Consider the following 21,100-nt stretch of genomic DNA (forward strand, 5'->3'; position numbering starts at 1 on the left):
GCTTCACTAAGTTGCTGAGGCTGGCTTTGAATTCTCGGTCCTCTTGCCCTAGGCTCCTGAGTCACTGGGATTACAGGCAAGTGCCCCCTCCTCAGCTATTTTTTGGGTTTTTTTTGGTGCTAGGATTTAACCCAGGATTTTATGCAGGCTAAGCACACTAACACTGAACTACAGCTCTGTCTCCCAATCACCCTGTAAATGTCCCACCTCCCAACACCACCACAGTGCCAAACTTCAACATGAGTTTTAGATGGGACAGATCATATTCAAGCCTAGTAAGGTGTCTGTAATTCTCTTTATTTCCATCTTTTTACAAACTGGAATGATGAGCAATTATAAATCAACAAACTTCTACATTATATGGCATGTATTCTAAATTAAGAAATGATTGCCTTCAACCTATACACACTAACTGGAACATTCTGACCTCCAGATAGAGCTATCAACCACTTTCTGTACAGTTCAGGTTGCTTTTCCCTCTTTGCTTCTATATCCTACCTCCAGCTTGGGCTCTTAATTATTCTTTGTTCCCTGAGTTATTAATTATTATTTGTCCTCCTTCTCCCTCTCCACCACCACTGTAGTCCTGAGAGAAAAGGACAAAGAAGCCTGGCTTAGTTGTTCTAATCAGCTCACATTTCTTCTTCACCTACCTATGATAAATAAAAATGTATATTTCATCAACCTTGAGTTATATTATTTTATCTTGGTCTCAGGAGAAAGGCAAGTTGGGACTAAAACTTCATTCAGTCCAGTCTCTTCTTACTATCTGTAAATTCCTTTAGAAAGAGGTCATTTCTACTTTGATCTGATCCTCACAATCACCCAGGGAAGTAGGCAATTCTGTCACCCACATTGCTTCAAAGAAATCTGGAAAGGTTACCAATCTCATTCACAGGGGGTCTACCCTTATGACCTAGTCACCTCCAAAAGACCTCACCTTCTGATATCATCACATGGGGGATTGGTGTTTCAAATATGAAAGGGAGGTGTGGGACACAAACATTCAAACCTTGGTAATTCAAATCATTAAAAAAAAAAAAGTCAGTCTTGTTGCTGGGTACACGAGCTCATGCCTGTAATTTCAGCTACTTAAAGGCTAGTGTAGGAGGATCTCAAGTTCAACATCAACCTGAGCAACTCAGTAAGACCCTCAGCAACTTAGCAAGATCCTATCTCAAGACAAAAAATAAAAAGGGCTGGAGATGTAGCTCAATGGTAAAGTGCCCTTGGATTCACTTCCCAATACAATATATATATATATATATATATATATATATATATATATATATTTTAAATTAAAAAATAAAGTCTAGGGGGCTAGGGTTGTGGCTCAGTGGCAGAGCGCTCGCCTAGCACATGCGAGGCCCTGGGTTCAATCCTTAGCACCACATAAAAATAAATAAATAAAATAAAAAATAAAGTCTTGCTGTCAACTGATCAAGTACTGTACAATGTTTTCTATACTTTCTGTCCTCCAACTTATGAATATATACATTCTTTAAAAGCATCAATTCACAATAACCTCAAAAAAATAAAATATTTGGGGATTAATCTAACCAAGGAGGTGAAAGATCTCTACAATAAAAATTATAGAACACTGAAAAAGGAAACTGAAGAACTTAGAAGACTGAAAGACCTCCCATGTTCTTGGATAGGCAGAATTAATATGGCCAAAATGGCCATACTCTCAAAGCAACATATAGATTCAATGCAATCCTCACCAAAATACTAATGGCATTCTTCACAACTAGAAAATAACAATTTTAAAATTCTTTTGGAAGAATAAGAGATCCAGACTAGCCAAAGCAATTCTGAGCAAGAAGAACAATGCAGAAAGCATCACAATACCTGATCTCAAAAACTACAGAACTATAGTAACAAAAACAGTATGGTATTGGCATTAAAATAGACCAGTGAAATAGAAGTCAAAGAGACAAACCACATCCTTACAACCATCTGATACTGGACAAAGTTACCAAAACTATATGTTGGAGAAAAGATAGTCTTTTAACAAATGGTGCTGAGAAAACTGGACATCCATATGTAGAAGAATGAAATTCGATCCCAATTTCTCATGCTGCTCAAAAGTCAAATGGATCAAGGACTTAAGAATTAAACTAGAAAACTTGGAACTGCTGGGAGAAAACATAAGGTCAATGCTCCACCATACAGATGCAGGTACCAACTTCCTCAACAAGACCCCTAAAGCTTAAGAAATAAAACCCTGGGGCTGGGGTTGTGGCTCAGTAGTAGAGTGCTCACCTAGCATGCTTGAGGCACTCAGTTCGATCCTCAGCACTACATAAAACTAAAAAAAAAAAAAAAAAAAAAAAAAAATCACTAAGTGGGAAGCCAAGAAATTGAAAAGCCTCTGCACAGCAAGGAAATGGTTAAGAGCATTGTTTTAGTCAGGCTTTTCGCTGCTATGACTAAAAGGTCCCAACCAGAACAATTGCAGAGGAGGAATACTTTATTTGAGGGGTCATGGTTTTGGTTTTGGAGGTTTTAATCCATAGAAGGCTGGCTCCATTCCATGGGGCTTGAGGTAAGGCAGGACATCATGATGAAAGAGTGTGACAGAGAGAAACAGCTTACATTGTGACCAGGAAGCTTAGAGAGTCCACTGGCCAGATACACATGTATACCCCAATTCCCACCTCCTCCAGCCACACCCTACCACTTTCAGTTACCACTCAGTTAATCCCTATCAGGCGATTAAATCACTGATTGGGTTAAGACTCTGACTCTCTCTCTCTCTCTCTCTCTCTCTCTCTCTCTCTCTCTCTCTCTCTCTTCCTGGTTTTATTTGTTTTTTTGTAGTTGTAGATGGACAGAATGCCTTTATTTTATTTGTTTATTTTTATGTGGTGCTAATGATTGAACCCATGCCTCACACATGCTAGACAAGTGCTCTGCCACTGAGTTACATCCCCAGCCCAGGTTAAGACTATTAAAATTCAATCATTTCTCCTCTGAACCTTCTTGCATTGTCTCACACGTGAGCTTTGGTGTGAAGAGTGAGATTACAGGATAGGAGGAAAGCTTTGTCAGCTGCTCCGCTGACAGGGGTTTAATATCCAGGATATATAAAAAGCTAAAAATACTTAACACCAAAAAAAATCCAGAATATGTAAAAAACTCAAAAAACAGCAATAATAATAATAATAATAATAACCCAATCAATAAATGGGCAAAAGAACTAAAAAGATATTTTTCAAAAGAAACACAAATGTTTGAAAATATATGAACAAATATATAAAAAAGTTCGACTTTCTAGCAATCAAGGAAATGCAAATAAAAACTACAATAAAATTTCATCTTACCCTAGTCTGAATGGCAATTATCAAGAATACAAATAATAATAAATGTTGGTAAGAATGTCAGGGGAGAGTTACTGTTTTAATCTGCTTTTTCACTGCTTCGACTAAATGACCTGACCAAACAATTATAAAGAAGGAAAAGTTTATTTGGAGGCTCACAGTTTCAGAGGTCCCAATCCATAGACAGCAGACTCCATTCCTCAGGGATCAAGGTGAGGCTGAATATCATGGAGGTAGAGTGTGGCAGAGGGAAGCAGCTCATATGATATCAGAAAGCAGAGAGAGAGAGAGAGAGAGAGAGAGAGAGAGAGAGAGACAGACTCTACTCTCCAGATACAAAATAGCCATGCCCCCCCTTCCAATGAACCACTTTCTCCAGCCACACCCCACCTGCCTCCAGTTATCACTCAATTCACTGATTAGGTTAAGGCTATAAGCCAATCATTTCTCCTCCAAACCTTCTTATATTGTCTCACATGTGAGCCTTTGGGGGACACAACATCTAAACCATAACAGTTAACACTGATACATTGTTGGTGGGACTACAAATTAGGACAACCACTCTGGAAAGCATTATAGAGATTCCTCAAAAAACTAGGAATCAAATCACTGTCTGACCCATCTCTCCCAGTCCTTAGTATTTATTCCAAAGAACTAAAATCAGCATACTAGAGCAATAGAGTCACATCAACATTTATAGCAGCACAATTCACAATAGCTAAATTATGTAATTAGCCCAGGTGCCCATTTATAGATGAATAGATCAAGAAGATGTAGTATACATACACAATGGAGTCTTAGCCATAAAGAAGAAGAAAATTATGGCATTTGCCTGTAAATGAATGAAAAGAGAACATCAAGCTAAATGACATCAGCCAGACTCAGAATGTCAAGGATTGAATGTCGATTCTTATATGTGGAAACTAGAGTAAAATAAAGGAAAGAAGGCATTGGAAGTGGGATCCACATATTATAAATATTTAGGGAAGATCAGTGTGCGGTGGAGGATTGAGAAGTAGGAAGGACCATAAAGGGGGAGGGGGGGATATGGAATGAATTTAACAAAATCACGTAATATGCATATACAAATGTACCACAGGGAATTTCACCTTTATGTATATGTAGAAAGTACTGATCAAAAATAAATAAACAAGTGAAAGGAAAATCAGTAAAGGAAAGAAAAGATGGTAAGGGAGGAAGAGAGGGAAAGGGTGGGGAATGGGGATTGAAATCAAGTTCTATGAATGTATGATTATGTCAAAATGACCCCAACTATTATGTATAACTACAATGCTCTAATTTTAAAAAGCATCAATTTTTGTAACTCTATTTCTCTCAGTAAAACCATTTATTGATACAACTTCTGTGCACAAGGCACTATACTAGACACAATCATTTATTAACCATCAATCCCATTTGTTTCTCCTCATAGACTTTGTCAATCTTGGGAAAAGTAATAAATAAATGACTACAGAAGGATGGGGCTGATTCTGAGTAGGGGGCTAAGTGCAGGTAGAAATTATGATTCCCACACGTGCCATTCAAAAACAGGTGTTGGCATTTGTTAATTACTGTGTATTATATTGTATGCATTTCTAATCATAGAATTAAAAATACTTGTATTTTAAAGTTTTCTTTTGATGTATTTTACTGTATATTCATGCTCAAATAATAGTAGACCATCCAATTACCAATCAAGAATATCATTTGAATATACAATGTGTGACTTCACTAGGGATACATTTTTATGGTTGTCATAACAGTGAACACACTCCCTCCTTTTAGCATAAGATCTTTTTGGTAATTCAACAAATAGTATATAGTAGAAATACATATCATTTTTTTTCTGCTGTCCAGTGCAGAATTTTTTAGATCACTCTGCAGGCCCTAGGTTAACTGACATTCACAGGGCATTTTTCAAGGATAAGGCTTTAGATATTTTTTTTTCTTTCTTCACAAATCTTTTTTTTAAATGATGGGTTTTGCAACCATCCTCCATTTTGGCTTGCTTATGTTGATATGTCCATTTATTCTTCTACTTTTTCCCAGCTAGAAAATAGTTGTATTACAGTTTTCCATTAGTCTTGAACTATCAGACACACTGTCTTTATGACTCTTCCACTGTTATCATTACCAATCCAGTAATGGTTTTCCCAGTGGAAGACCAACATTTTTCTTTTTTAGAACTTCTACAGACCAAGACGAACTGATTTGTCAATCAAGATATTCACTGAGCACTAGATGGAACACACAGTGAATGGCTACTCAGTTATAAGAAAGGAATCCAAGAGTGAATGTGCTTTGTTTTGTTTTTTGCCAATTTAGATTTAACTACATTTAAAACATAAATCTGCTTAATTATTATTATCCAATAATATCTCTAGTACACCAAAGATTATGTTAGAAACACTGTCCTTGATTAAGTAATCTATTTTTTGCTAATTCTTTTTAAAAAGATAGTTTCAAATGTTATTATTAGACACTATTCATAACCATTTTCCACATGACATTTTAATGTCTAAAAGATTTTAAAACAAGATATTGTGAATTAATGTTAAATCTTTAAATACTTCTGGATTTATTCATTTGTATTTAACAATTTGTCATCTGTGGGAAACTGACCAAATTTTCAAAAGGGCTTTTCATTTAACAATAGGAAAAAAAAATGTCAGTAAGATGATACACTACAGGTGGTAACATCTTTTGGTCATTAATTTGAAAATGAATTCTATAATTCAGAAGAGTTGTTAAAATATGCATTAATATGCATCAAGATCTTGATCTAGGATAGCTATTTTCTTACGGATTTTGATGATTTTCTGAAAAACTCAATATAAATTTATGGTTCTGATACATGTGAAAAATTAAAAATAATTAATAAAGTCTTAGTTATTTAAAGTATGTAGGTAGTACACATTCGTAGCTAAGATCGGGATCCTTTGGGAGAGAAATGGAAGACTTTTTTGGTAGGGTGTAGAAACTGTATAGACACTATACAGCAAAAGATTAAGATAATGATAATTTAAAAATAAACACTGCTAAAAAATTCTTATTGCTTAAATCATCCATTTTAAAAACACCTCCAGTCTTGCCCCTTTAATACTCCTCCTCATGCCTAAATTTATGGGAGAAACAAGAGTTGGGAGCGATGACTTGGATTTCATTCTAAATTACAAAATTGCTGTTCACTTAATCTCCTAAACTTTTAAGGCAGTGAATAAATTCCATTGTAATACTTCGAAGAAATGCAGCATTTTAATTCTTTTAAAATAATCATTCTTACCATATTCTTACTACATTAGCTCTGCTCAGCAAGTGTGCAATTCAGTTCTTGTATTCCCCATGCAGCTTTTTCTTCCCTCGAGGAGCATGGCTCAGAGAGAACGGTGACTTGATATTTAAGCGATCCCTCTCCGCCTCCTCTTCCTCATCGTACCTCTCATCCTCATTTTCATCTTCCACATCACTGCTCTGAGGACTGGAGGCCTGAGACCCTGCTGGGGAAGGTGGTACTGAGGAAGGCCTGGGATATTTAAACCCTTCTGTCTGCCAAAGACAAAAGGAAGACAGAAACAGTATAATGACTTCTTGCAGTGATGTGAACACTATGTATGCACATTTTGTGAAAACAATGAGTTTAGATATCTTTTGTGATCTGTTCAGGTGCTATTAAACTTTAATTCATTTTGATTTTGGTACCACCAGGTTCAAGAGAAATGTATTAGATATATAGCTATCCTTCATTAAGCATTGACATGTGGCAGATGCTGTCTACAGATTATCTCATTTAACTTTTAGGTAACACTCTGATAGATTTGTTCTCATTTACAAAAGAAAATCGAGGGTGAAGAAAGGCCAAATGCCTTGTCCTAGGTTCTAAGCCACATAAGTGGTAGAGCAAATATCTGTACTAGGTTTGTGATGAACCCAGAGTATTTAATCTCCTGGCCATGCACATTGCCGATACTGGCAGTCTTTATGTCATCTATGGATGTGGATAGCAAAGTTGCAGGACATAGGCAACTGGGCATGCCATGAATGGCCACCTCTAGAAAGAATCCTGGAGGCCAGGCCACTTACTTGACCCTGAAACTCCATCACATTCTGTCATTTTAGTTAATAAGTAAATATCACTTTTATCGAATGGTCCTGCTACTTAAGATTCACTAAGAAAACTCTCAAAAAAAAAAAAAAAACACGGGGGCTGGGGTTGTGGCTCAGTAGTAGAGTACTCACCTAGCATGCGGTGAGGCCCTGGGTTCAAGCCTCAGTACCATGTAAATGTAAAAAATAAAGATATTGTGTCCACCTAAAAAAAAAAAACTAAAAAATAAATATATTTTTTAAAAAATGGGCTGGGGATGTGGCTCAAGTGGTAGCGCGCTCGCCTGGCAGGCGTGCGGCCCGGGTTCGATCCTCAGCACCACATACAAAGAAAGATGCTGTGTCCGTCGAAAACTAAAAAATAAATATTTAAAAAATTCTCTCTCTCTCTCTCTCTCTCAAAAAAAAAAAAAAACCCACATACTGAGCACCAATTATGCATCAGGCCACCACAATGCTACATGAGGAACAAGTTGAAAAGCATGATCACCACCCTTTAAGAGTGCAAAGGCTTGAACTGAAGACCAAATGTATCAACATGTTGCAGTGTGTTTCAATCATTTTTACACATTATTATGTCATTTCAATATTAAGATGCTTTACCTGAAAGCAATATAAAAAAAAGAGCTGAATCTTGCATGAAGGACCATCATAGAGTAAGTGCTAAATACTTAATTAGTTGAATAACTAGACAAGTGGATGAATATATCTTAAGTAATCAAGTGGAGTGACTGCCTCTAAATAAGCCAAGCAATCAACTCTCTGCTAGAATCATAAACACAGGAGTGGGAATTTATAGATATGGAAATTAAGAAAACTCTTTCATCTTCTGTATAGGCTAATCTTTCTAGATCTGTACCTCTGGAAACCTATGTAGGTAGACTATAAGTTGTGATACTAGGCAAAACTGTTTATGGTAAAATTGACCCCAGACTGATCAGATTCCATCCACTCTGAAGGACTGGTAAATACTTGATGGGAATCCACAGATTTGTGGAGTCCCTGAATTTGATGACTCTTGTCATTGAGCATATTCCTTGTGGGGATGGTAGAACTGTGTTTGTGAAAATTTGCACAAGATATTGGCCCCAGATGGGCATAGAACTACTAAGTTAAATTGGATCTTTGTTTGTTTGGTTTCTAAGATGGGATCTGCCTATGTGCCTGGATTTGTTCAAACTTGAGGGCTCAAGAGATCTTTCCACATCAGCCTCCTGAGTAACTGGGACTACAGAGATAGGCCACTAGGTTCCACTGAGGTGAATCTTATACCCAATGGTTTGGTTATTATCTTCTTGCACATAGGGGTCCAAAGAAATTTACTTCTCTGATCACTGTGTAGACTCTTGCAAGGACTAATCTCATTAAATAAAAATACCTGATGCCACCCTGCTTTAAACTGTGTTTCCAGTCTTCTACCCTTCTAAGTGAATCTGATGGCAAATGTGGCCCATGTTAGTTTCATAAATATAAACATCGAGTTGGACTTTAGAAGAAGACTCCCTGGTGGGCACTATTGAATGGAACGTAAGTGCTTATCTGGTCCAATCCTCCTGTGATGCTTGAATTTATTCTATTTTATTCTTGCCAAGTGGTCACCCTATATTTAAACATTCCCTTGGATAACAAATCCTGTTAAAGCAGACCAGTTTATTTTTGAACAACTTCTAAAAGAATAGATGCCTAACAGAGCCACTTCAAGCATTAAGTTGGAGGGAGTTACAAAATGGGGGTGTTTCTCCAACGACAGGAATCAGCTATCTACTCATCCTAGGCAGCACTGAACTCTGAATTGAGGGCTTTGAAGTAGTATGATTTGTGAATTCGTCTATTTATTGCTCTGATTTGACACCATAAAAAAGTATAAAGCTTATTACTTAGTTACTCCCAAATTAAAAAATGTTGTTAGAACTTATCATAAATAAAAAATTTATCTTTAAAAACAAATCAACAATACATTATATATTTACCGCTGGTGGTGATGTAGGCTCCATATGGAATTTATCTGGAAAAGCTCTGCTTAATGTCAGGTGCCTGGCATGCTGGTAATACTGTCGATAGAAAACCAGTTCATGGGTTAAATAATAGATACATATAGATATCTAAATAATTGCATTATTATATAAGACTTTTTTTCTTATACACATATATAACAGATTATATATGTGTATATATATATATATATATATATATATATATATATATATATATATATAAATGTGTTTGTGTTTACACACATATATATTTTAAAGTGGCAGAAACTATTCAATCAATTTGAGAATTAGGAAAGAAATGATTAGTTATAGTATTATTATTTTTCAATGCATAGGCAAAAAAGAAATACAAAGTTGGGAGGAAACAGACCACACTGAGCTCTGAATTGAGCACTAAGGTGACTGAAAACACTGGTTTCATTCTAGAGAAACAGCACAGCACAGAAAGGAGATGAGGCTGTAAGTCAGAGAGACTAGGTGTAAATCCTGCTTCAAATTTTAGGTAAGAAACAATTTCTAAAAGCCTTGTCTTACTGTTTTCATTTAAAAATAAGGATAGCAAAATTCACCCTCCAAGTTGTAATGAAGCACTGGCATTACTTCCTATAGATGCTTAGCAAATGGCAGCATCTGTCATTTGGCTGGGAAAGTTCAGCTTGCCTAGCAAAGTCCATATATTTATTATTAAACCATTCAGTTCTAAGAATGTGACTATTTGAGCTTACAAACCTATTGCATGACTGAATGGGAGCCTTTCCTGTACTCGTCATTTTGAAAAATAATGTCACTTCCACCCCCCTACTGCAGGTGAGGAAATTCTTGATGTTTTCCTCTTCTTCAGGAAATGTCTCTATATACTTGTAATGCATTTAGTTAAGCATCAGCAATAGAATAACTAGTTAGATTACTGCTAGATCCTGATGGACTTGCTATTAAGATAGACTCAAACCAAATGTGAAGAATTGGACTTAGGAATTTGAAAACTCACATTAAGTTTAAAAGTACATGAAAATATCACTGAGATTTTAGCAATTATGATACTGAACTGACTTCACAGATTTATAACCAGAATCAACATTTCTTTTATTGGTTGTTCAAAACATTACAAAGCTCTTGACATATCATATTTCATACATTAGATTCAAGTGGGTTATGAACTCCCATTTTTACCCCAAATACAGATTGCAGAATCACATCATTTTAATGGAATTTTTAAAGTTGTCCTCTGTGTTAACAAAAAATTTGCTTACTCTCCCTAGGTATCTCCAATCCAGAAGATCTGAGAGCCTCTCAGTCCGGTTCCTTTGGATGATTCTTTGGCGCCGTGACTGTTTGCAAAATCCATAGAGAAACTGAGTCAGCTGATTGCAAGAATCATCTGGAGAGCAGAATCGCCTGTCAACAATGTAGATACCTGGAGAGCACAAAAGTCAAAGAACAGGTAAAAATAGGACAAATCTTAAAACATTTATTCTCTTATTCTCCATTATCTCTTTGGTTCTACCCAAAACCATATGCATCATATGCTCCCTGACTCAATTATTGCCTCCACTTGGTCTTTTCTCTTCTAAGGCTTAATTTTCTTCTGTAATATCCTTCTAATGGCTTAAAACCATCACCAGCACACGTCCAATGAAGAGAATTTTGCTTAGAAAAGTCTGGTTCTCTAGTTATATATTTCCAGGGGATGCTCACTAACCAGAATCTTGGAGTGGAACTTGGGTATCAGTGCCTTTTAGACTCCCCAGCATTCCCACCATGCCGCCACGGCTGAGAACCACACTCTAGTCTGAGGTAAGAGAGCAGTGCCATTGTAAGTACCAAGGGAATTGAATAGGTGTAGGCAAAGAATCCATTCCATTCTAACTTTTCTTTCTGCTAAGCAACATAAACAAATAGATGGTGATATACAAATTTTCCTATCTTAAAAAATTACGTGAATTTTTCCAATTTGCAATGACCTTTAAAATAATAATATATTTTTCCTATATAACAATCATTATAGGTACTCTTAAGACTATAGTTATTGTAATATCACTTCTAGGAAGTAGAGGACCTAACCAGACTTAGGACAAAGCAACAACCACCACAAAACAAAACAAAACAAAACAAAAAAATAGGTAAAGGGCAAAGTTTGTCCAGGTTTTGCAGTCCTTATGCAGTTTCTCTTTTGGGAAATATAGTTACTGATAATAGCATTCTTATTTATGGATCACATAATTGAATCTGTTTTTAATTATGAAAGAAGTATAAACATCAGTTTAATTATCAAAACAACATTAGACTTAGGTTCCGTTAAGACCCTGCGCTCTATGTGGTTAGAGGTCAGTCCTCCCAGGATTAGATTAAGGATGAAAAACCTCACCATAAGCAGTAGGATCAGCCACGTGCTCCTGCATGAAACAACCAAAGCCAGAGAGGTTTGTGGTCACACTGGGGATACCCATCACGGTGCATTCAGCTGCCAGGAGAAAACAAAGGAATCCATTGACTTCCAACTGGCTCCTACCTTCTATATGCATGCAGAGGAGGAAAAAGCCCTAGGTGGTCTAGTAAAAGCAATGTTCACTTTGTGTCGGACATGGTACTAAGCTCTTCACCTGCATTATTAATCATTTAATCATCTCATCAACCCATGAAGGTTAAGTAACTTGTCCCCCTTCTCAAAGCCAGGACACATGGTCTAGCTGAGACTTGAAGCCAGGCATCCAGCTCCAGAGTTCTTGTTCTGAATGTATGCTCCACTGCCTCTCTAAGTACCCCTGGTTTTGCTTGTTTGCTCCATTGTAAACTCCTGACTCTACTTGTCAAGTTTATGGGATAGAATAAATATGCTTCAAATACAATCTGCTTCTCCTTTCATTTAGTCTTCTTTGCACAAACTCCTTTCACTTTCTTAAGTGTTTGGTGAACCCATGATCTCTTTCAGTCCTCCATCACTTTTTGATCAAAATCTGTTTCCCAGAATATATTTTATCTTCTATATCTTTAACACTCTACTGCCTTCCAGAATGTCTGAATTTCTAACAAGGAATCTATATTTCATTATGGAGTTACTATTGATAACAAAGGGATCTCCCCATGACCCATGAAGTTAAGGCAGCAGTTTCATCTCCTGCTGTGCAAGTATTTCCTCCTGGCTAGAAAGAGCACAAGGGGTTCTCTGATTTGGGGGGATGATGAAGGGGAAAAAAGTGCTTAGATATTGCCAATCCCTTTGAAAACCTGATGAAAATTCTGAAACTTCTCACCAGAGAAAAATCTTATATACCCATGGAAACTCACAGATCCTTCTTTTTTAAATTGAATACCATTATAACACCTAATAGTAAATTGCCAGGTAACCATGCAAACTCAATATCTGTTCATTGAATAAATTAAATAAAATAAGTGCTTCTTTTACACTGTTGGTGGGACTGTAAATTAGTACAACCACTATGGAAATCAGTATAAAGGCTCCTCAAAAGACTAGGGATGGAACCACCCTATGACCCAGTTATATCATTCCTTGGTATTTACCCTGAACAATTAAAGGCATCTTACTACAGTGATATATGCACATCCATGTTTATAGTAGCACAGTTCACAATAACCAAACCATGGAACCAGCTTAGGTGTTCATCAACAGAGAAATGGATAAAGGATATATACACAATGGAGTTTTATTCAGCCATAAAGAATGAAATTATGGCATTCATAGGAAAATGGATGGAACTAGAGACCATCATTTTAAGTGAAATAAGAAACTCAGAAGCATAAGGGTGGTATGTTTTCTCTCATATGGGAAAGCTAGAGAGGAAAAAGGAAAACGAAGGTGAAGATGGATCTCATAAAAATCAAAGGGAGATCAGTAGAGGAAAGGGACCAAGTGGCGGGAAGCAGGAAAGGAAGGGGAAAACGCTAGGGAGTGATATTGGCCAAGTTACATTGTTCTATTGTGTGCATGTATAAATATATAACAACAAATCCTATCAATATGCACAACTACAATGCACCAATAAAAATGTGGAAAAGGGATGGGGTTGGAGCTCAGTGTTAAAGCGCTTGCCTCGCATTTGTGAGGCACTGGGTTCTATTCTCAGCACCACATAAAAATAAATGAAATAAAGGTCCATTAACAACTAAAAAAATTAAAAATAAAAATGTGGAAAAAATAAGTTAAAAATTAAATAAGTGTTTGTATTCATTAGAGCAGTCTTTAATGAATGCATTTTGGAATAAATTAGACCCAATATCACATAAGATTATTCTAAAAATAAATTAGATTTATCTAATATGTGATTGCTAAATTTATACCACCAAAGTCTTGTTTCTTTAACTATAGATTAGGTGAGCAGTGACCAAATCCTTTTGGTTAATTTAAAAGACAGACTGGACTCATTTACTCTGGAGTATTCCACAAATTCCTTTCCCCATCTACATATCTTTTATAACATCATCTGTGGCCTTTATCTGACAACATTAGATATAGTTTCCTATATCTAGGAAACTATAAGTTTGCCCTGGTTCTATAAAATAACATTCTGGTGGAAAGACAACTGTTAGTGATATAACATTCTCTTCACCCAACACAAATGGTTTCCCCATATATCTTTGTTCATTCGTGCATTTGCCTTTTACTCTTCTTCTATCTGTGATACTTCCGATAGTAACTTGCATTTCTGTTTGGGGGGTGGGGTTACCACTGGGGATTGAACTCAGGGGCACTCGACTACCGTACCACATTGCCAATCCTATTTTCTCTTTTGTTTAGAGACAGGGTCTCACTGAGTTGCATAACCCCTTGCTTTTGCTGAGGCTAGTTTTGAATTTGAGATCCTCCTGCCTCAACTTCATGAGCCGCTGGGATTACAGGTATGCGCCATTATGCCTGGTGTAAATTGCATTTCTTATTAGAAATAACAGAAGCAATAACAAAGTGTTAAGTTCATCAGTAAAATATTTCATTAAATGTTCTATGAAAGAAACAAGCTAAGATATTATGTGGACATTTCATAAAGTTACCACTTCACAAAATTGGAACTGTGCCAATAACAATTTTTAGAACTATAAGAGAGATAATCAGAGGAGTTAGAAAAATAAAAATTTTACGTCATGTTTCAAGAAGTAGTAATCCTTTGTCTAATTTTTCAAAACATTTTAATGTTTTTCCAGCTGTAAGGAAATTATCCATAGTAGAACCTCAAGCAATAGAAGAGACCTTATTGACAGATGCAGAACTCTCATGTCATTTCTGTTATAAGAATTACAAGGTGTTACTACAGAATTTTAAATTCTATGTTTAAATTCTGGGATAAGAATGCAAATATTAGAAAAGTTCTTCTCTTTCATAATCAGCCTGTTCTTCCCTTTACCTTGGCCTGTGCTGCCCTCAGCTACTGGAGCTTTACGTCAGTGATGGCATTGAGATGCAAAAAGCAACATTTATTCTCTTAATTATAAATATTTTTTCTGAACTTCATCTTCTAAAATTATTAAAAGAATCGTATCTAAATCAGGAAGAATATCTGTGATTACCAATCGGAGACAAGAAAGTCATTATTTATTTTTTGCAGTATCTTTCAAAATTTTATTTCCCTTTTATTATTTATTCAATTTTTTTTTTTTGTGATGCTGGGGATTGAACCCAGGGCCTTGTGCATGCTGATCACAAGTTCTACCACTGACTTACAAACCTGGTGCTAACAATAATCCTGTTATTAGAGACCAGAAAGGAAAAACAAATAGCAGATCTGACAATCCACCATCTGTCAAACAAAACAAAACAAACAAACAACAACAACAACATAAAAAAACAGGAGTGGGAGGAGATTCTCAACGGGATAATGCCATTGGTGACAATCCCTGCCATTGAATTTTATTTCTTCTTCTTCTTCTTTTTTTTGCTTGTTGTTTCTTCATTTTTTAATATTCATTTTTTAGTTGTAGTCAGACACAATACCTTTATTTTATTTAATTGCTTATTTTTTATGTGGTGCTGAGGATTGAACCCAGGGCCTTAACCCCAGCCCTCTTCATTTGTTTTTTAAAGAGGAAGGAATGTGAAGATTTTTCCCTGTGCACTTTTTTCTTTACTACTTTTTTCTTCAACAATGTGACTGTTACCTAATACAGATTGAATGCATCCCTTAATTTTACAAAACATATTCTTCTTAAATAAGTTCAGAGAACTATATTACTAGAATATTATTTATCACATTAACTCTACTTGCAATTTCTCCTTCATATTAGTGAAGAGGATGAGTAATCTATATAAAACCTTCTTTTTCTTTGGATTGCAATGAACCAATAATTCAAATAGCCATAAAAGTATGACCAACCATATCATGTTATACTTACATAATCTTTGTCCTTTTTCTTAAATCAGGATCTACAAAGCATAAAATTGACCACTGAGATAGATCCAATTAAAATCATTTTTAAAACAAACTGAAACATCAAGACCTTAGTAGAAATTACATATCAACTTTAATATTATATGCATACACATAAAATAATAATAAAAAATCCAAACATTCTACAATCTGTATATGTCACGTACCTGGAGTATAACCCCAGGGTTCATAGTATGATGGAAAAACTCCAAGATGACAACCTCGGACAAACTCTTCATAATCCATGGGTAACAAGGGGCTGGTGGAGGATAGAAACTCTGGGTGTAAAATCACCTAAAAAAAAAAAAAAAAAAAGGAAAACTCAAGTGAGAAAAAGAGGACAATTAAGAAACAACAAAATATCTCCAACAATTTGGTTATTTCCATAGAACCCTATGTTTTATGTCCAGAGGAAGAGGGAAGAAAGAGATAAGAAAAAAGGAAAAGCAAAGAGCCTAGATGTTTTTTCCTCCCCTCTCCACTCTGTATAATGCCTCCTCTGGTTTCAGGGCTCAGATGGCAGGCTAGGGAGTTGGCATGCTTACTTTTACTCTCACCCTAAACTACATATCCTCCAATCTAGCCCTGATTTATATTTGTTTCTGCAATCACTGATTCTGTCTTATTTATCAATTTATTCGTAACTCAAGTAGGAAAGAGGGGAGCTATGTAACAGACCATTCTCACATGTTCCATGGGCAAGGATCCTATCCAGATCAGATCATACAAGAGGATCTCACCCAAGCCACCATACTCTCTCACTTGGAGGCAACTACTTCCTACTATGTCTTCTTGCTTTTTTCCCCACAAGGTCCCTACTCAACAGAACAATGGAAGTGACCCTTTAAAAATGTCAGTCACTCCCCTGCTCAAAATCTCTTTTCACTCAGAGTAAAAGGCAACATGTTTACCGTGGCCTGTTTGCAGTGGTATGCTGGCATCTACAAACTGAGAAACCAGAGTATAAATGTCTATTTGATATGTTTATTATAAATTCTAATCATACAGGTGATGTATAGCATACAATTTTCAAATAATAAAAAATGTACATATGAAAACCTGCACACAGGTGTTTATATCAGCTTTATACATAATTGCCCACACTTAGATGCAACCAAGATGTCCTTCAGTAGGTGAATGGATGACTTAATTATAATACGTGCAAACAATGGGCTATAATTCAGTACTGAAAAGAGTTAAGCTATTGAGTCATGAAGACATAGAGACTTTAAATGCATGTTACTGAGTAAAAGGAGCCAATCTGAAAAGGATACAATGTGTATTGCTTCAACTATATGACTTTCTGGAACACACAAAACTATGAAGAACTTAAAAAGATCAGTGGTTGACAGGGGTTAGGGAGAAGGGAGAAATGGACAGGCAGAGCAAAGAGCGGTGAAACTATTCTATACCAGACTGTACTAATGAATACATGTCATTATATTCATTCGTCAGAATCCACAGAATGTACAACACCAAGAGTGAATCTTGGTGTCCTGTGATAATGTTGTGCCAATGTAGGTTCATGGTAACAAATGTACCTCTAGGGTGAAGGATGTTGATAATGGGCAGGCTGTTCATACCTGAGGGCAGGCGGTAAATAGAAACCCTCTTAATTTTGCTGTGACCTAAAATAGCTCTAAAAAAATGAAGTCTGTTAAAATGTATATGTATATAATACTCTTTTTTGTTTGTTTGTTTTTTAGAGAGAGAGAGAGAGAGAGAGAGAGAGAGAGAGAGAGAGAATTTTAATTTCGGCGGACACAACATCTTTGTTTGTATGTGGTGCTGAGGATCGAACCCGGGCCGCACGCATGTCAGGCAAGTGCGCTACCGCTTGAGCCACATCCCCAGCCCTATAATACTCTTTATTGCAAATTCTTTTTCTTTAATATTTATTTTTTTAAATTGTAGTTGGACACAATACCTTTGTTTATTTAATTATTTTTATGTGGTGCTGAGGATCAAACCCAGAGCCTCCCATGAGCTAAGTGAGCGCTCTACCCCTGAGCCACAACCCTAGCCCCTCCTTATTGTAAATTCTGTATAGTCAATTAGTTCTCACAAAATGCCAAAATCTTTGCTAATCAGTTTATAGCTTCAATTGACTGAATGTAGTTCTGGCCTAAATGTTGATTCCCTTTGTTAATGAGTAAAAGTGAAAGATAGAGATGTTTATCAGAATTTCATAGATTCATCAGTGTGACAATTGACTTCTTTGTTAATTTGGATATTAGATTTTTATGTATTTTTATTTTTAATTGCTTTTATTTTTTAAATACATGACAGTGGAATGCATCACAATTCTTATTAAACATATTGAATATTAGATTTTTAATATGGAGAAAATATTTTGTGTCATTAACAACATAATGGCTACAGAACAAAACATGTTTCTAAGTTTCTTTTGCATTATTAATATTTTCAAATCACTTTCTTAAATCCAGAGGTCAATACACATTTTTTTTTCTTTTTGCAGTACTTGGGATCAAATTCAGGTTCTCACAAATGCCAGGTAGGCACTCTACCACTGAGTAACATCCTCAGCCCCGAATGCACAAATAAATCAATCTGTGATTTGTAGTTTTTGCCTATTTTCACTCTACAGATACTCCCATGTGCTGGGGACAATGATGCATGCTTGTAATCCCAGTGACTCGGGAGGCTGAGAAAGGAGAATCACAAATTCGAGGCCAACCTGAGCAATTTAGCAAGAGTCTGTCTCAAAATAAAACAAATCAAAACAAAACAAATAATCCCCTGATGGTCAACTTCATGCTAACAGTGTGATGTCTGTGAACTTGGAGGGGGGGAGAACAGTAGCACATCCTTATCGAGTACTTGGGTCAAATGAATAGGATAGGCATAAATAACCTCAAAGCATAGGCAATAATAACATGTAGCAAACAATAAAGATTTGCTGAATTGTAAGCATTACCTTTCTCTTTAGTATAATTTATTTATTTACTTATAAATTTACATAAGATTTAATGACAGCTATATTTCAAACTGGCTCACAATATTTCTGAAAGTATAACAATGGACTTTTGTGCACTGGTATGAACAATTGGTATGAACAACACTGCCTGTAAAGTTCTGAAAGGCAGCAAGAAAGCACAGTTATAATTGGAATTTTGTGACTTGAACAGCTATTTAATTTGCTACCTGTATGAATGAATGCTCCTATTTCTCATATTTAATATAATCTTCAGTTACCATTATTAGATTATCTCTCGGCTTTCCCTGTACCTAAATTCAGCCGTTTCTCCATGGAACACTAATTCCTTTCAGTGAAGAATGGTATTTAGAACCCCAAACCTAAGTGCTAGGTATGTTCATTGTTATTGGCTTGTCACTCTGCCCACACCCCCAGTGGGCTGGGATAAGGAATACACACACACACACACACACACACACACACACACACACACACACTATCCCTGGCTTCCATTATCATTAATTTATCATTTCTTGGATCATACTCTTTCTTTGTAATTCATATTACTCCTGCAACTTCCTCCATGCATAGATGTCCTCCCCATTCACATCCGTCTCTGCTATTGCTCCAGGCTGCTCTCTGTCGTGGGAACTTTCCTCATCCTGCTTGGGGCCTCCTGCCTTTCTCTGAACTAACATGGTGGCATGCTTCTCACTCAAGTGCAGACACCTGCCTTGTGTCGCCCAACCCAATAGCTTTAGAACTGAATTGTCCTGGAAGGAGATGGAAAGAGATCTAAAGGCAGAGCACAAAAAAACAAGATTTCAGTTTTTCTTCCTGGAATAAATATATATTCTTCCAAAGAGATCACTTTAAAGAAAAGCCCTAATTTGAATAAGTAACAATAATCATAACAACATTTGCATATCACTTTACATATTATGAGTGATTTCCACATATATTACCTCATTTAATCTTAGCAACATTGTAAGATGGGTAGAATAGACATTTTCATGATTCTAATTTTATAAGAAACTAGGACATAACAAGGGCTATTGCATTATTAAATCATATTAAATTGATTTTACTGTTTTACAATCTCATCATATGAGAAGAATTAAAATGAAAAATAGTCTGAAGTATTCACTTTAATGAAGAGTTTTAACTCATTGATCTGCAAGGACATTACAACCATTAGTCATATCTCAGTAGATCATAGGAATAAGTTAAACTTAAGAAGAAATAAAACTGTAAAATATCCAAAGCCAATAAAGTTGGCAGTTCGTTCAATCACAAGTATTACAAAATGGCAAAGTAAGATAAAACATTTTCCTTCCTAAAACATGATTTGAGTTCCTATAATGTGCAAAGTACTGCACTAAAAAAATAAAATAAAATAAAATACAAATGATGCAGATACTGCATCTGTGTAGTCACCAAATCAACAACCCCTTGTTCTCCTTTTGCCAAGAACAAGAAAAACATTGTACTTATCTTAGAATTTCTAAGCTCAGGAAAATTACTCTCCGAAGCTCATCTTAGAACACGAAAACATCACCTCTCATTCATTTTTCTCCTAGTCAAACAGAATGATGCACAACTAAAATAAGGAAGCAGCTGCTCTGAGCCATAAAACATCTAACTGCAGAAGCCCAGGGCTGAGGAAGGGATTCCAGAGGTCAGGTAATCGGATTCAATGAAAGCTTGTATACCAACAATGCCAGCAGCATACCTGGATCACAGCAGGCCCTAGGTTAGTAGGAAAAAGCAAAAGAAAACTTATCTGATTCTTTATTTATCCAAGAAGAAAGTAAAGTTTCAGGAAGTTCATTTAATTTCGCAGGGTACCTGCATAGCCCTGAGACCTGAAGTCTGGACTTTTCCCACAGTAGAATATTGCCGAGGCAGGACAGAAGATGAACATATTTAAATTCAAAATAATCTTCAATGTTTTCTGTACTTAATATCAAAAATTTAATCCACTCTGAACACTAAGATCCAATCTATAGAGTTCTATGTGCAGGTTACCAACAGGTACTTATATTAACACAAGCCTAAGTTATTGTCAAGTTTTTAGAGAATTCTCTTAATAAAATTAAATACCTAATGCTGAATGGACAGAAGTTTCTCTCAGTGCTTTGAATATATACTAAATATCAGGAAGTTGCTATACTTTAATTTGGGTTTGTGGTTGCTTCATGATAATAATAAGTGTACATCTCAAAATATTCATGAAAAAAGATATATTCATGAGTTTAACTGCATAAAAATAATTTGTATGAGACAAATGTCCATTTCCATTCACCCTACATAAACTATGTGCTTTTATATCTCTGTGCCTTTCCATCTACTTTTTCCTCTGCCTGG

The 21,100-nt window shown here is 35.9% G+C and overlaps 1 protein-coding gene across 1 annotated transcript in view; it reads right to left on the reverse strand.

Moving 5' to 3' along the window:
- Nucleotides 1–6,647: 6,647 nt before the first annotated feature.
- The window catches only part of GYS2 (glycogen synthase 2), a gene marked incomplete at both ends in the record, with an annotated part of 60,165 nt that continues 45,712 nt past the window's right edge, over nt 6,648–21,100 (reverse strand). The window contains 5 exons of the mRNA XM_081310394.1: nt 6,648–6,869; nt 9,398–9,478; nt 10,672–10,835; nt 11,787–11,882; nt 15,963–16,089. Coding sequence (XP_081166520.1) covers nt 6,648–6,869; nt 9,398–9,478; nt 10,672–10,835; nt 11,787–11,882; nt 15,963–16,089 — 690 coding nt within the window. The remainder of the gene's footprint in view (nt 6,870–9,397; nt 9,479–10,671; nt 10,836–11,786; nt 11,883–15,962; nt 16,090–21,100) is intronic.

Source organism: Spermophilus citellus (genome assembly GCF_964194105.1).
Source record: "Spermophilus citellus genome assembly, chromosome: 10".
In the NCBI taxonomy this organism is placed as follows: domain Eukaryota; kingdom Metazoa; phylum Chordata; class Mammalia; order Rodentia; family Sciuridae; genus Spermophilus; species Spermophilus citellus.